Source organism: Anomaloglossus baeobatrachus, chromosome 1 (genome assembly GCF_048569485.1).
Source record: "Anomaloglossus baeobatrachus isolate aAnoBae1 chromosome 1, aAnoBae1.hap1, whole genome shotgun sequence".
NCBI classification, from domain to species: Eukaryota; Metazoa; Chordata; class Amphibia; order Anura; family Aromobatidae; genus Anomaloglossus; species Anomaloglossus baeobatrachus.
The window spans coordinates 941,977,962-941,992,515 of NC_134353.1; the positions used below are offsets into that span (position 1 = coordinate 941,977,962).

Here is a 14,554-nt window from a genome sequence, read left to right on the forward strand (position 1 = left end):
GGTCCCCGCTGCTTCCAATACAGATCGGTGACTACTGGATATGAAACCCTGCAAACTATCTCCTACAAGGCCGCAGCCCAGGTTCCTCTTTTTGCAGACGATTTGCAGGGTTTCTATCCAGTAGTCACCGATCTGTACTGGAAGCAGCGGGGACTGTCATGACATCTTGTGCGCCATGCTGCCACGATAACGTTGAGGCAGTCCGGATAACCAAAAGAAAAGCCGTAGATGTCGGAGGTGAGTGGACTATGTAGAAGGTTCCCATCTGGTGTTCACAGAATTCTGACCCGATCACAGGACCACATTCTACAAATCATTACGTTAAATATAAAATAAAATCTCAGCTTTCACTTCCATCCTGCAAGTGATTATAAGATGACTACAAAAGTGTTCACAGCACAAGCTGAAAAGTAATAGGAGGTGTGAGCCTATTATGAGAGTGGTATAGCCAGTGATCAATAGGAGTAAAGTACATGCAGAGGGATCCATATGGACAGGATACATAAAATTCCCATAGATTATTATATCCAAACAAAATCTGAGCGGTAACATTAAGATCCTGCATTTTGACTCCTCAGGGGCGTGATCCTAGAGTTACAACCCTTCCAATACTGGTTTGATAACACACAAAACTCAAAACGACATAGGATGATAGAAATGAGTTTTATTTTGTAAAAAGTTAAAAAATGAATATTGTACAAAAATAAAGTTTGTAGAGAACTTTGGTTGAGTAACACAGATGAACAAGACATAACTCAGGTGAAATTTAAACCTTCAGATAAGCAAATAGTTATAACTTCATACCGTTTGGGAAGAATATATAGGAATATCACAGACTTTACCCCTTTTCTGTCAAATCATAAAATGGCAAAAACTGCAGAGCTGAAATCTGGCAGCTAGTTTGGGGTCTGCACAATGTTTGATCTGATATTTTACATTCTGGAAAACGTCATCTATATACCGGTCGCTGGTCAGTAATATGATATGGGAATTACTAACTGAATTATGAGAAGTTAGGGGTCTGACTGGCCAAAATCTGTAAAATTGTGACTGCTGGTCTGATTTAAGATCTTAATTTTCCAGTATGCAAATTAGAAGAATTGTTGAAGCAGCACTAACAACCTAGGTGGGTCCAGGGTAATTTAAGAATTAAAAAAAAACAAAAACATTCACCTCCCAGATTCCTAAATTCCTGTGTCATCCTTCATCTCCTAGCATGGATATTTGGAGGGAGCATCACAAGACCGCTGTAGCCAATCAGTGGCCACTGCTGACATTCCACCAAACAGTTGCTTCCTGTTTGTACGGAATGTGAAGACTGCAGTGGTCACATGATGCTCCCCGCTGGATGTCGATGCCGAGAGACCTGCGGAGGACACCATACCAAGCACACAGAATTGGCGAAGGGAGGTGGACATGAAATGTGAAATCAAAAACAGCAGAGTTTTACCTGCAGTCCAAAAAGACTAAAGGGTGCTTTACACGCTGCGACATTGCTAACGATATATCATCGGGGTCACGGTGTTTGTGACGCACATCCGGCGTAGTTAGCGACTTCGCAGCGTGTGACAGCTAGGAGCGACGATCAACGATCGTAAAAACGTCAAAAATCGTTGACACGTCGCTCCTTTTCAAAATATCGGTGATGGTGCATGCCACTGGTTGTTCGTCGTTCCTGCAGCAGCACACATCGCTATGTGTGACACCGCAGGAGCGACGACCATCTCCTTACCTGCATCCACCGGCAATGAGGAAGGAAGGAGGTGGGCGGCATGTTCCGGCCGCTCATCTCCGCCCCTCCTTTTCTATTGGACGGCCGTTTTGTGACGTCGCTGTGACGCCGAACGCACCTCCCCCTTGAAGGAGGGATTGTTCGGCAGCAACAGCGATGTCGCAGAACAGGTATGTACGTGTGACGCTGCCATAGCGATAATGTTCGCTACGGCAGCGATCACCACTTATCGCGCCAACGACGGGGGCGGGTGCTATCGTTCGTGACATCGCTAGCAATTTAGACATTGGGTTACCAAAAATTGGGAGTACTGTATCACTGTATGGTCAGACTACGCAGGGTTTGTTTGTAGTCTGTAACCAAGGAGACACATAGGACTGTATAGGAGCTGTGGACACAAAGTGGTAGGAGATTTATTTATTTGTTTTAGCAAGGCTATTTGTAAAGTAGCTTAACTTTTTACTTAGATTTTCCGCAGCAATAAAAATGTTTGCACTTTTTTTTTTATCAGTTTCTTTTTTGTGGTATTGTCATTTGTTTGTGCCGAAATCTTCAAAATAATACACGCGGTTGATGAACATTGGGCATAAGTGTGGCTTTTAAGCTCAAAAAGTCACATGATTTTTGCAAAAATTGTGCAAAATTTATGCAAAAATAACCGCCGTATATGAAATCACTCCAGGGGATAGGACTATATTTGATCCAAATTTTGCTACTTTAAAAAAAAAAAGTCGCAAAGGGATGAACCAGCGGACAACGTCTAGAAACCACAAACTCTGCCCACAATTGTGAGAAAAAAAAGAGAATAGATATAAAATAGCCAGAAAAAATGCAAATTAAAAGAATAATAAGTAGCAAATTAACAACAAGCGAAAAACGTCAAAAACTGCCCAAATTTGTGTTTTAGCAAATGTTTTAATCACTCGGGCTCACAGAACTTTCCGGCTCAGATGTTCCCAATATATTAGCCCCTTCTTCACGTCTATGTTTTTCTTTATTTTATCGTTCCTTACCCGACACATTCTTGGTTTACAATTATTTGGGGAGTTTTCATCAGAAGTTACCGCTTCAGCTTCTGAACTTTCATGATTTAGACAAGCGTTAACTTACAATTTAAATTTTTATTTCTTACCCTTTTTTTTTGCTGAAGGGGAAAGTCAAGTTTAGAAAACCCATTTTTACATGATATGTTAGGCAATTAGTATAGGGGGCTTTGAGTTTTTAACATCCTTCTATTAGCCATAGCAAAGAGCTCTGGAAGACTTGCTATTTCCATGCGCTTAACAGAAGAGTGCAATACTTCATTCCTCCTGCGGGAGTGCTGCAGGGAAATTGAACATTCCTCATCGCTAATAGGAATCTTCAAATAAAAAAAAGAATTGCTGAAGGTGGAGAGCCCCTTTAACTTTACTCAATACTGAACAGTAACTTTTTAATGATAATTCATAATATTCTCTCACTGTAACAGATATAGCTATAACTTCTCTAAATTTGGAATTGATTACTACTTTATTATAATTAATGGACGGGCAATAAAAAATAAAAGCATTTTTGTAATATGTAACAGCATGCGGGCATTTAAACTTTTTTTTTATGGGTGATCAATTCAAGGGGTTTGTCCAGAATTAGAAAAACTGCTTTATTTTTCGGATTATAATACGCACTAAAATTTGAAACAAAAAAAAAATTCCCAAAAATTTTGAAAGAAAGTGATGGGTGCGTTTTATAATCTGAATGTAGCTTACCAGGGGCGGTGGAGAGGGGTCACAGGAGGCCAGGGGAATCCTGCGGCGGCAATGCAGGGGCTGCGGCGGCTGGGCTGCTGGTGCCACGGCTGGGCTGGCTCTGCGGCAGCTGGGCTCGTGTTGCTACAGCTGTGTGGGGTCTGCCGCGGCTGGTGCTGGCACTCTGGGGCGGGCGGTGAGGACTTCAAATAATGGTGCCCAGAGTCGGCGCGTGTGCAAATGGAGCTCTCAGCTCAAGATCTCATCTGCACATGCGCCGCCTCTGGCCCATCGATGTCCAAGCAACGGACTAAAGGAAAATGGGGCCCGGAGGTGGCGCTTGTGCAGTTGAGTTCTCGGGTTGCCATTGAGCCGAGAGCTCAATCTGCGCATGCGCAGACTCTTGGCACCGTTTCTTTAAAAGCCCTCACTGGCCGCAGTCCGAGCCGCTGCTGCAGCCTGAGTCCCAGCACAGCTGACCCAGCACCAGCACGGCTGCCTCAGCCGCCATTGCAGCCCCAACACAGCTGCCCCAGCACAGCTGCACCAGCACAGCTGCCTCAGCCGCCATTGCAGCCCCAACACAGCTGCCCCAGCACCAACACAGCTGCCCCAGCACCAGCACAGCTGACTCAGCCGCCATTGCAGCGCCAGCACAGCTGCACCAGCCGCCGTTGCAGCCCAAACACAGCTGCCCCAGCACCAGCACAGCTGCCCGAGCCGCTGCCCCAGCACAGCCAACAGTTTCTGGGACACCCACTGCATGCAGCCTCACCCTGCTCCACCACCACCCATACCTCCTGTGACCCTGCTCCACAACGGCTGCTGCCCCATCCAGTAAGACACCACTGGATTATAAAACGGACCGCTTCTTTTTTTGACTGAACTGCAATACCACATACCACCTGTGAACGGGTGTGGCGCGTTTTTGTTTTTTTTAAATAAAGTAGCTATGATTTTCAAATTCAAAACAAGAACCAAAAAAGGGTAAAGTCTGTGATTCTACATCTACCAACATACACTTGCTTGCATTCGTCTCACTGTAGTCGTGAGAACGTGCTTCGCTTTGGCACCATGAAAGAGGAAATAGTAATAAATAGGAAAAAAAGAAAGAAAGAAACATTCATAACTGGACTGTAATAAATAGCAATAACTTAATAATCAATAAATATATTCTATATCTTCATGTATCTGAGTGGATGCATGGCATCAAGTAGTCTGCTCGGTCTCTTGGACCAATTACCAACGTACTGTCAAAAAAATAATAGAAATGCAAAAAAATAATAAAAAAATAAAAAATGTTTAAATCCCAAAATGAGTCCTGTATACAGCTATGTTGTAGATGACTCTCTGCGATTGTTAATGCAGATTAAGGCCTTCGTGTTTGGCTAAAGAAGTTGTGTTTCGCAGGTATAGCCATTGGGTGGCTTCTTCAGGCTCCCTGAGGGCGTAACAAGGAAAATTTGAAGGCGTCTTCATTTCTGACATAGCCTGTGATTACTACTCAGGGACTCATATGGACAAGACACAATGGCCATTATTTTGCACACGGTTGGTCTATGGCTGTATATCCAGTAGCATTGATGGGAACCAATTTTTCGGAAAGGCTTCCGAGTCTCAATGAATAGGATCTTATCCCGTCTTTTACACAAAAAATACAGCCATACCCATAGGCCCTTTACAATATACAGTATATAACCTAATTCTGCTAGACCTGTGTGGAACACACAAGGATGGGTGAGGCATCTCATATATCCAAGGTGTTTTTTTTTGGGTGGGCCAGGGTTATGGTCCATCTGATCTTCCATGGTCAAGCCTTGGTTGTTTATAATTTAGTCTACTGTGCATATTATAAGGGGGCCTGGATGAGTCTTACTTTACCATAACTTGGGGTAGAAATAAAAATAATAAAAACAAAAAAAACCCAAAACATTAAATGTAAGTGATGTCATAGACTACAATAACCTGTGGATCGTGGTAAAGTATGTCAATGGACTAAAGTAATATATACTAAAAAGTAGCAAAAAATTGAATTAAACCCCAAAATACACAACTAACGGATTATGTAATACACTTGTTTTCTGATGTAACAAAAAGATATACAGGAAAAAAAAACCCTGACATGCATGATTTATAAATGCCGGTGCTTAAAAGCTGGATATCGACCTTTCCAGTCAACACTGCTGGTGAGTCACGTATAGAAAAATCGGTGAAATGTCATCCCCCTTGTAAGAGCAGTGTCTGCTGTCTACATCTGTTTTGTGGAGGATTTCTTGTTTTAAAAAAACATATCCTGGCACTCACTGGATAAATGCCACAACAGATATCCATGATAGCTCCATGCCCAACCATCCTTGGTCCTCTTCTCCAATCTCTGTCTTCCGGGAGACCACTACGGGGGGGAAATCTTGATCCCTTTCTTTGCCTTATTTCAGGAATGCAATACACACTGCCGCATGGCTATCCAAAAATTAAATCATACACATCCACATTTCTTAGCGGAATGTTGCCTCAAGGTATGGTAAACTAAATTGTCATCCAAAAATGAAACATCGTCATCAAAAGCAATGGGCCTGCAACACGCTTGCTTCACCTTGTCATTAACCAACTTTTTCTTGATCATCAAGTTTTTTAGAATTTGGTCGTAAGTTGTCTCGGGGTTATTGCAGGACCCACTGCAGTACCGGAACTTTAGTTCTTCCTTGGCTTCATAGCCTAATCCCAAGTCTGTCACATTCAAGTGTATCTCCCTAAGGACACATCCCTTGTTTCTCCTTTTCCTAGTCTCCTTACTCGACTTTTTACTGGAATTCTGAGTGTCTGTTGTAGCAGCGAGTCTCCCTCTGTCTCGTCTGGTGAGAGATTGCTTGTTGGATGACCTCCGAAGTCTTTTTATGGTGTCCTGAATAAACTCCAACACATCATCAAACTGATCTGGATAGTCTACAGGTACTTCAGCTGTAATTCCAAAGACAGAAAAAAAATAGAAATATTAAAATTTTATATATTATAACAACTTCTAAAAAAAACCCTATATAAAATATCATTAAAACATGCATCTGTTATTTCTTTGTTCTACATGACTGTATAGTAATGTAAACATCCCTTAATAAAAGATCCATCATATTGGCAATTGTGTCCATGTAGATGATGTGTAATGTTTTATGGGCATGGATAAATATTTTTGTGAGCATAATAGAAGATCAAAAATATATGAAAACAGATACTTTATTTGCAATTACATCAAGACAATCATTTTGTAAATTGGACCTGGCCAAATTTCTTAATATTAAACAATGTAATATTTTGTAACGTTGGCTAAAAAGCATAAAAAATAAAAAATTGTCAAATAAAACAAAAAATATAGTTTACCCTTTTAGCTACTAGATTTTTAGAGTAATTGTTAATATAAGAATTGAAATTGAGTTAAAATATTTTTGGGGGGTTACTGACACACCCTTTGCGGTTCCTAAATTTTATCACGGAAGATACCTATATAATTCTAGAGTTTGATTACTATTTTCAGTAGAGTAGATCTATATCATTAATGACAAGACTTTCATTATTTCAATACTAATAACAGACCTTTACACTATCAACAAAGATGTTTTGGACACAAGAAATGGAAAATGGGATTTTAGAATTAATTGAGAATGTTATGGTCTTAATACATAGGACATGTACTATGTAAAGGTGAACACTAGCTAAATAATAGCAAAAGACAAAAATGTATTCCTAGACTACTACAGATTTCCAAAAAAAAAACCTGTCTGTTCTCCAGGTTCAGTAAATCCTTTGTAGTCCCCATAAAACAACAATTCTAAGGCATCTTTCTTAGATCTCCATGTTGTGCTTTATCTCTGTTATTACTTCTGAAAATGTATTAATACATTGACAGTCAATTTATTTATACAAAAGGTAAGGTTGTGTCCCAAACTGTACAATCAGGGCTCACAGTATCAGACTGTGCAGGGACAGAGCCCGTTCTGATAAAGAATGGTAATACTAAGGCTGGGGCCACACGGGACACTACTGCGATCCTCGCATGACACTCTGCTCATACTGGCAGCACAGTGGGAGCTGAGTGTCATTGCGACTGAGGTCCGATCGTGCGATCAGACCACAGCTGCGGGGGGAGGGCTGGCACTGAGGAGGGGAGGGCTGGCACTGAGGGGATGGCTGGCACTGAGGAGGGGCGGGCTGGCACTGAGGAGTGGCAGGCTGGCACTGAGGAGGGGGAAGGCCGGAAATGAGGAGGGGAAGGCCGGAAATGAGGAGGGGAAGGCGGGCACTGAGGAGGGGAAGGCAGGCACTGAGGGGCGGGGCGGCACTGAGGAGGAGAGGGCCGGCACTGAGCAGGAGAGGGCGGGCACTGAGGAGGGGAAGGCAGGCACTGAGGGGCGGGGCGGCACTGAGGAGGGGCGGGGTGGCACTGAGGAGGGGCGGGGCGGCACTGAAGAGGGGCGGGGCAGCACTGAGGAGGGAAGGGAGGGATTTATCTCCCTCTCTCCTCCATTTCCGGCTATTGCAATTCTCGCCCTGCACTCGCACTACACCGGTGTAATGCGAATGCACTGCGATGTTTTTCTCGCCCGAAACACTTGAATGGTTGCGAGAGAAAGAGGATCGCATTACACCCGCAGCATGCTGCGACTGTTTTCTTGGTCCGATTAGGGCTGAGAAAATAACTGCTCATGGGTGCTGACACACAGGCTAGAATTGGTCCGAGTAGAATGCAATGTTTTATCGCATTCCACTCGCTCCGATTTTCATGCCGTGTGTCTTAGACCTATGGCTTCAATTCATTAAGCCTGAGGTTCTATACGCCTCCAAACTACTCGCCAGAAACATTACTCCAATCAATGACTGGAATAACATTTGTGCTGTAAGCACTGCTACCACCATTCATGAATTTGACAGGTTGGCATAGCAACACCCTTGTTCCACCCCGGTACCGCTGTTTTATGTCAGTTTTCTGGAGTATACACATTAATGAATCAGACCTAAGTTTTCAACTTATGAATTAAGGTGTAGTAGAAATAAACAGGACAACCATACCAGTTTACTGTATGTACACAGTGACTCCACCAGCAGAATAGTGAGTGCAGCTCTGGAGTATAATACAGGATGTAACTCAGGATCAGTAATGTAATGTATGTACACAGTGACTGCACCAGCAGAATAGTGAGTGCAGCTCTGGGGTATAATACAGGAGGTAACTCAGGATCAGTAATGTAATGTATGTACACAGTGACTGCACCAGCAGAATAGTGAGTGCAGCTCTGGAGTATAATACAGGAGGTAACTCAGGATCAGTAATGTATGTACACAGTGACTGCACCAGCAGAATAGTGAGTGCAGCTCTGGAGTATAATACAGGATGTAACTGAGGATCAGTAATGTAATGTATGTACACAGTGACTGCACCAGCAGAATAGTGAGTGCAGCTCTGGAGTATAATACAGTATGTAACTGAGGATCAGTAATGTAATGTATGTACACAGTGACTGCACCAGCAGAATAGTGAGTGCAGCTCTGGAGTATAATACAGGAGGTAACTCAGGATCAGTAATGTAATGTAATGTATGTACACAGTGACTGCACCACCAGAATAGTGAGTGCAGCTCTGGAGTATAATACAGGATGTAACTCAGGATCAGTAATGTATGTACACAGTGACTGCACCAGCAGAATAGTGAGTGCAGCTCTGGAGTATAATACAGGAGGTAACTCAGCATCAGTAATGCAATGTATGTACACAGTGACTGCACCAGCAGAATAGTGAGTGCAGCTCTGGAGTATAATACAGGATATAACTCAGGATCAGTAATGTAATGTATGTATACAGTGACTGCACCAGCAGAATAGTGAGTACAGCTCTGGAGTATAATACAGGAGGTAACTCAGGATCAGTAATGTATGTACACAGTGACTGCACCAGCAGAATAGTGAGTGCAGCTCTGGAGTATAATACAGTATGTAACTGAGGATCAGTAATGTAATGTATGTACACAGTGACTGCACCAGCAGAATAGTGAGTGCAGCTCTGGTGTATTATAATACAGAAAGTTACTCAGGATCGGTAATGTAATGTATGTACACAGTGACTGCACCAGCAGAATAGTGAGTGCAGCTCTGGAGTATAATACAGGAGGTAACTCAGGATCAGTAATGTAATGTATGTACACAGTGACTGCACCACCAGAATAGTGAGTGCAGCTCTGGAGTATAATACAGGAGGTAACTCAGCATCAGTAATGCAATGTATGTACACAGTGACTGCACCAGCAGAATAGTGAGTGCAGCTCTGGAGTATAATACAGGATGTATCTTAGGATCAGTAATGTAATGTATGTACACAGTGACTGCACCAGCAGAATAGTGAGTGCAGCTCTGGAGTATAATACAGGAGGTAACTCAGGATCAGTAATGTAATGTATGTATACAGTGACTGCACCAGCAGAATAGTGAGTGCAGCTCTGGAGTATAATACAGGATGTAACTCAGGATCAGTAATGTAATGTATGTACACAGTGACTGCACCAGCAGAATAATGAGTGCAGCTCTGGAGTATAATACAGGAGGTAACTCAGGATCAGTACAGGATCAGTAATGTAATGTATGTACACAGTGACTGCACCAGCAGAATAGTGAGTGCAGCTCTGGAGTATAATACAGGAGGTAACTCAGGATCAGTAATGTAATGTATGTACACAGTGACTGCACCAGCAGAATAGTGAGTGCAGCTCTGGAGTATAATACAGGAGGTATTACAGGATCAGTATATATCTTATCTCACACAGCGGCTGCTGCACTCTCTGGTTCGGCAGTCACAGCAGCTTGCACTTGTTCACACTCGCTCTGTTCTGACAGGAGGTGCTGGTTACATCTTTTTGCAGTATTCGGACCATCCTTTCTAAATGCCTATTACTGCACATATCCTGGTGTTTAGGTCACTCTGACTTTACAAACCCTTGGGGATTTCTCCATGTAATGTCGTTCCATTATGGCTTTCACTGACAGAAGTGACAGGACAGGTGCTCTGCAGACGAAGACCAGTGTCCCATATGCAATGGTCCCAGCGCACAGACAGCACCATAAACCTCAGTGGGGAGCGACGGCTGTTATGTCTATGCTCCAACAGTAAATATCACATTGCATATCGGCTCTGGGTTCACCGGTTGCATTGCAGAAACAGCGCCACACCTGTTCACAGGTCGTGTGGGGTACTGCAGTTCAGTAATATTCATTTCGATATGGATGAGCTGCAATACCACCTGCAACCTGCTGAGAGGTGTGGCACTGTTCTTGGTTTTCTAATATTGTATCATCCCTTTAAATCGCAGACACCGATGGAGAGGAGTCTAATCACCAGATGTGAAGTTTGCAAGTCAAAAGACAGTACAAATACTCGTCTCAGGTGTCCTCAGGAGCTTTCCTGTGTATAAGCTGCATACAAATGTGGATCAAGTTATTCGCTCCTTCCCTTGACATTCATGAGGTCTTGTTTGCTTGATTACTCGTTCTGGCTCCGATGAATATTCTATTTGATTATGCAAATGTTGCTGACTGTCTGCGTCAATACCGGGGTCTTATACACCCCAGACCTAACGCTCCTGCATTGTGTTCTGCCGCAGCATCAACATTAATAGGGATTGTGATCCCAATAGGGAAATTGGCTGCTAATACGGAATGTTACAGCACAACACTAAATCAGGAATTTTGCTAAAAACGTATTTGTTTATGCCATTATTCCTATAAAGTAAATCACTTTTCCCTCTGTCCAGTAGAGCACACGATTCAGTGACACTTTTGCTTATCTACAGCTGTCTTGTCAGCTTTGCTGTATAGACTGGGACATAATGAGCAGAGTCATTTCATTATTATTAGAGGGTGGGGGAACTAATGGCTTAATGGCCATTCTATTGTAAAGCTGGTGACCTAGATAAAGCAGGAGAGTTTGGGTTTTCAGAAGTGCTGTCCGCACACAGCGTTTTTTGTAGCTGCGTTTTTGTGGTGACCACAAAAATGCAGCATGTCAATTATTACTGTGCTTTTCACTCATTGAATGTAGTGCAGAAAAACGCAGCCAAAAATGCGTGAAAAACGCGGGTGCATTTTTGCCGCGGGTGCGGTTTTGTGCATTTTTTGCGGACAAAAACGCACAAAACACACAGCGTGGAAAAAAACGTCTAGTGCGCACGTAGCCTTAGGGTACAGTCTCAATAAATGACATACCAGCGATTTCGACCACGATACGACGTGGTCAGGATCGCTGGTACGTCGCTACAGGGTCGCTGGTGAGCTGTCAATCAGGCAGATCTCACCAGCGACCAGCCACCAGCGACTTGCGTAACGATGCTGCGCTTGGTAACCGGGGTAAATATCGGGTAACTAAGCAAAGCGCTTTGCTTAGTTACCCGATATTTACCCTGGTTACCAGAGTACGCTGCTTACACAGACTCGGTGCTCATTGGTCTCCCACCTTCAAACACGCCGATGCATGCTGCACAGCGGGGGCCCGACGACCAAAAAATGAACCAGAACAGTGTGTAACGATCAGCGATTTCACAGCAGGGGCCAGGTCACTGCTTAGTGTCACACACAGCGAGATCGCTGATGAGGTCACTGTTGCGTCACAAAAAACGTGTGACTCAGCAGCAAAATCGCTTGCGATCTCGCTTTGTGAGAAGTACCCCTAACTCCGTACCTCCCAACATTTACAGAAGAGAGGGACAAAGCTTGGCAAATTTTAACCCATTCCTAGCCACATCCATTTACCATGGGTAGGAGATGTCAGAGGAGGCAGTAGCAGTGAGAGACATTCAGCAGATGCCCATGATTGCAGGGCGTAGACCCAATTCCAGGACTGTCCACTGTATCCAGGACTGTTGGGACTAGGGATGAGCAGATAGATTCACGGGACTCCGGCTTAGATTTTTTTTATACCTTTCCCCCTTATTTGATGTTTTTTTGGTGCTGATTTGAAGCCGCGTATTGCATGGTTTTTTTTATAGTTGAGAAAGCTTTGATTTCTGCAGCGGGGGGGGTGTTACACGCCACAGAGAGCACCGGAACGCAGAGTTCAGCAGCGTCTTTAGATGCACTAAGGGCAGAGGTTTCACGGAATCACGTCCACTTTACATGGAAAGTTAAACACAGCAGAAAAAAAACAGCAGAACCAAAAAAAGCAGCTGAACTGTGCGGTTTTGGTGCTTTTTTTTTTTCTATAGGTATCGGAAAAAAAACGCCCTTGTATTTTTAAGTGCAGAATCATAGTTTTTTTGTAGGATTAAAAAAAAAAAAAGTGTTAAAAATGCTGCTTTTAATGTTCCCCAAAAATGCATCAAATAAAGGGGGGAACAAGCAGAAAAGAAATGCAACAAACACACATAGTAATTAGGGATGATCGAATACTTCGATTATCCGGCTTCGCGAATATTTTCCAAATACCTCGCCGTTATTCGACTATTCGATGCGCAACGTAAGTCTATGGGAAGCCCGAATAACAACTATTCGCAACTATTCGGCCTTCCCATAGACTTACATGGCGCATCGAATAGCGGCGAGGTATTCGGAAAATATTCACGAAGCCGGATAATCGAAGTACTCGATCATCCCGAATAGTAATGGAATAAAAGGCAGCAATTATGCTGCATGTGAACACTGCCCAGCATTACACTTTTATTACATTCTTGGGGGGTTTAATGGAGAGAAAAAAAAACAAACAATAAGGCCATTTACCGATCACCTTAAATAATGTGATTGCTGAGTTGTGGGGATTGTTAGAATTACAGAGAAAAAAATATGCAATATTTATTATAAGAGATCATTAAAATATAATTATTGTAATTGTTTTTTAGTTTTATTAGGAAGAAAAAAAATAGTTTAGTTTACTTTCATTCTAGAATACAGGGACATAGAGATATGTGGGCGGCATGGTGGCTCAGTGGTTAGCACTGCAGTCTTGTGGTGGCTCAGTGGTTAGCACTGCAATCTTGTGGTGGCTCAGTGGTTAGCACTGCAATCTTGTGGTGGCTCAGTGGTTAGCACTGCAGTCTTGTGGTGGCTCAGTGGTTAGCACTGTAGTCTTGTGGTGGCTCAGTGCTAAGCACTGCAATCTTGTGGTGGCTCAGTGGTTAGCACTGCAGTCTTGTGGTGGCTCAGTGGTTAGCACTGCAGTCTTGTGGTGGCTCAGTGGTTAAGACTGCAGTCTTGTGGTAGCTCAGTGGTTAAGACTGCAGTCTTGTGGTAGCTCAGTGGTTAAGACTAGTCTTGTGGTGGCTCAGTGGTTAGCACTGCAGTCTTGTGGTGGCTCAGTGGTTAGCACTGCAGTCTTGTGGTGGCTCAGTGGTTAGCACTGCAGTCTTGTGGTGGCTCAGTGGTTAGCACTGCAGTCTTGTGGTGGCTCAGTGGTTAGCACTGCAGTCTTGTGGTGGCTCAGTGGTTAGCACTGCAGTCTTGCAGCGCTGGAGTCCTGGGTTCGAATCCCACCAAGGACACCATCTGCAAGGAGTCTGTATGTTCTCCCCGTGTTTGCGTGGGTTTCCTCCAGGTTCTCCGGTTTCCTCCCACACTCCAAAGACATACAGATAGGGACTCTAGATTGTGAGCCCCAATGGGGACAGTGTTCCTCATGTATGTAAAGAGCTGGGGAATAGGTTAGCGCTATATAAAAAAAAATAAAGATACATAGGAGTACATTGCTATGTACAGATGTATTAGTATGATCCGTGATTTTCTAGACTTCGAGCTCGTCAGTACAGGCTGTGGCTCATATCTTTAGCCGCTGCCTGCAATCATATAGGTTTATAGGTTATAGGTTCAATTCCTGCGACGACCAGATCACAAGAAGAGAAGTGGTTATTTAAAGGGGTTGTCTAGGACCCACTGATGACATCTTAAGGATAGGTCAATCGTCATCAATGTGTGATCAGTAAGGTGCAGCACTCGGCACCACAGCCAATCAGCTCTTCCCGACACAGGCGGGGGCCGGAACTACTCAGCTGCGGAGCTGCACTGCACAGTCAACAGAGTAGTAGCCGCAGCTGGATACTGCACATCTCCCCCCTCTCGATTCAAATACGGGCAGATTTCC

The 14,554-nt window shown here is 43.6% G+C and overlaps 1 protein-coding gene across 1 annotated transcript in view; it reads right to left on the bottom strand.

Annotated features, from left to right (window-relative positions):
- Nucleotides 1-721: 721 nt before the first annotated feature.
- Nucleotides 722-14,554, bottom strand: part of GDNF (glial cell derived neurotrophic factor) — a 58,131-nt gene continuing 44,298 nt past the window's right edge. The window contains exon 3 of the mRNA XM_075328671.1: nt 722-6,414. Within this exon, the coding sequence (XP_075184786.1) occupies nt 5,933-6,414 (482 nt within the window). The 3' untranslated portion in view covers nt 722-5,932. The remainder of the gene's footprint in view (nt 6,415-14,554) is intronic.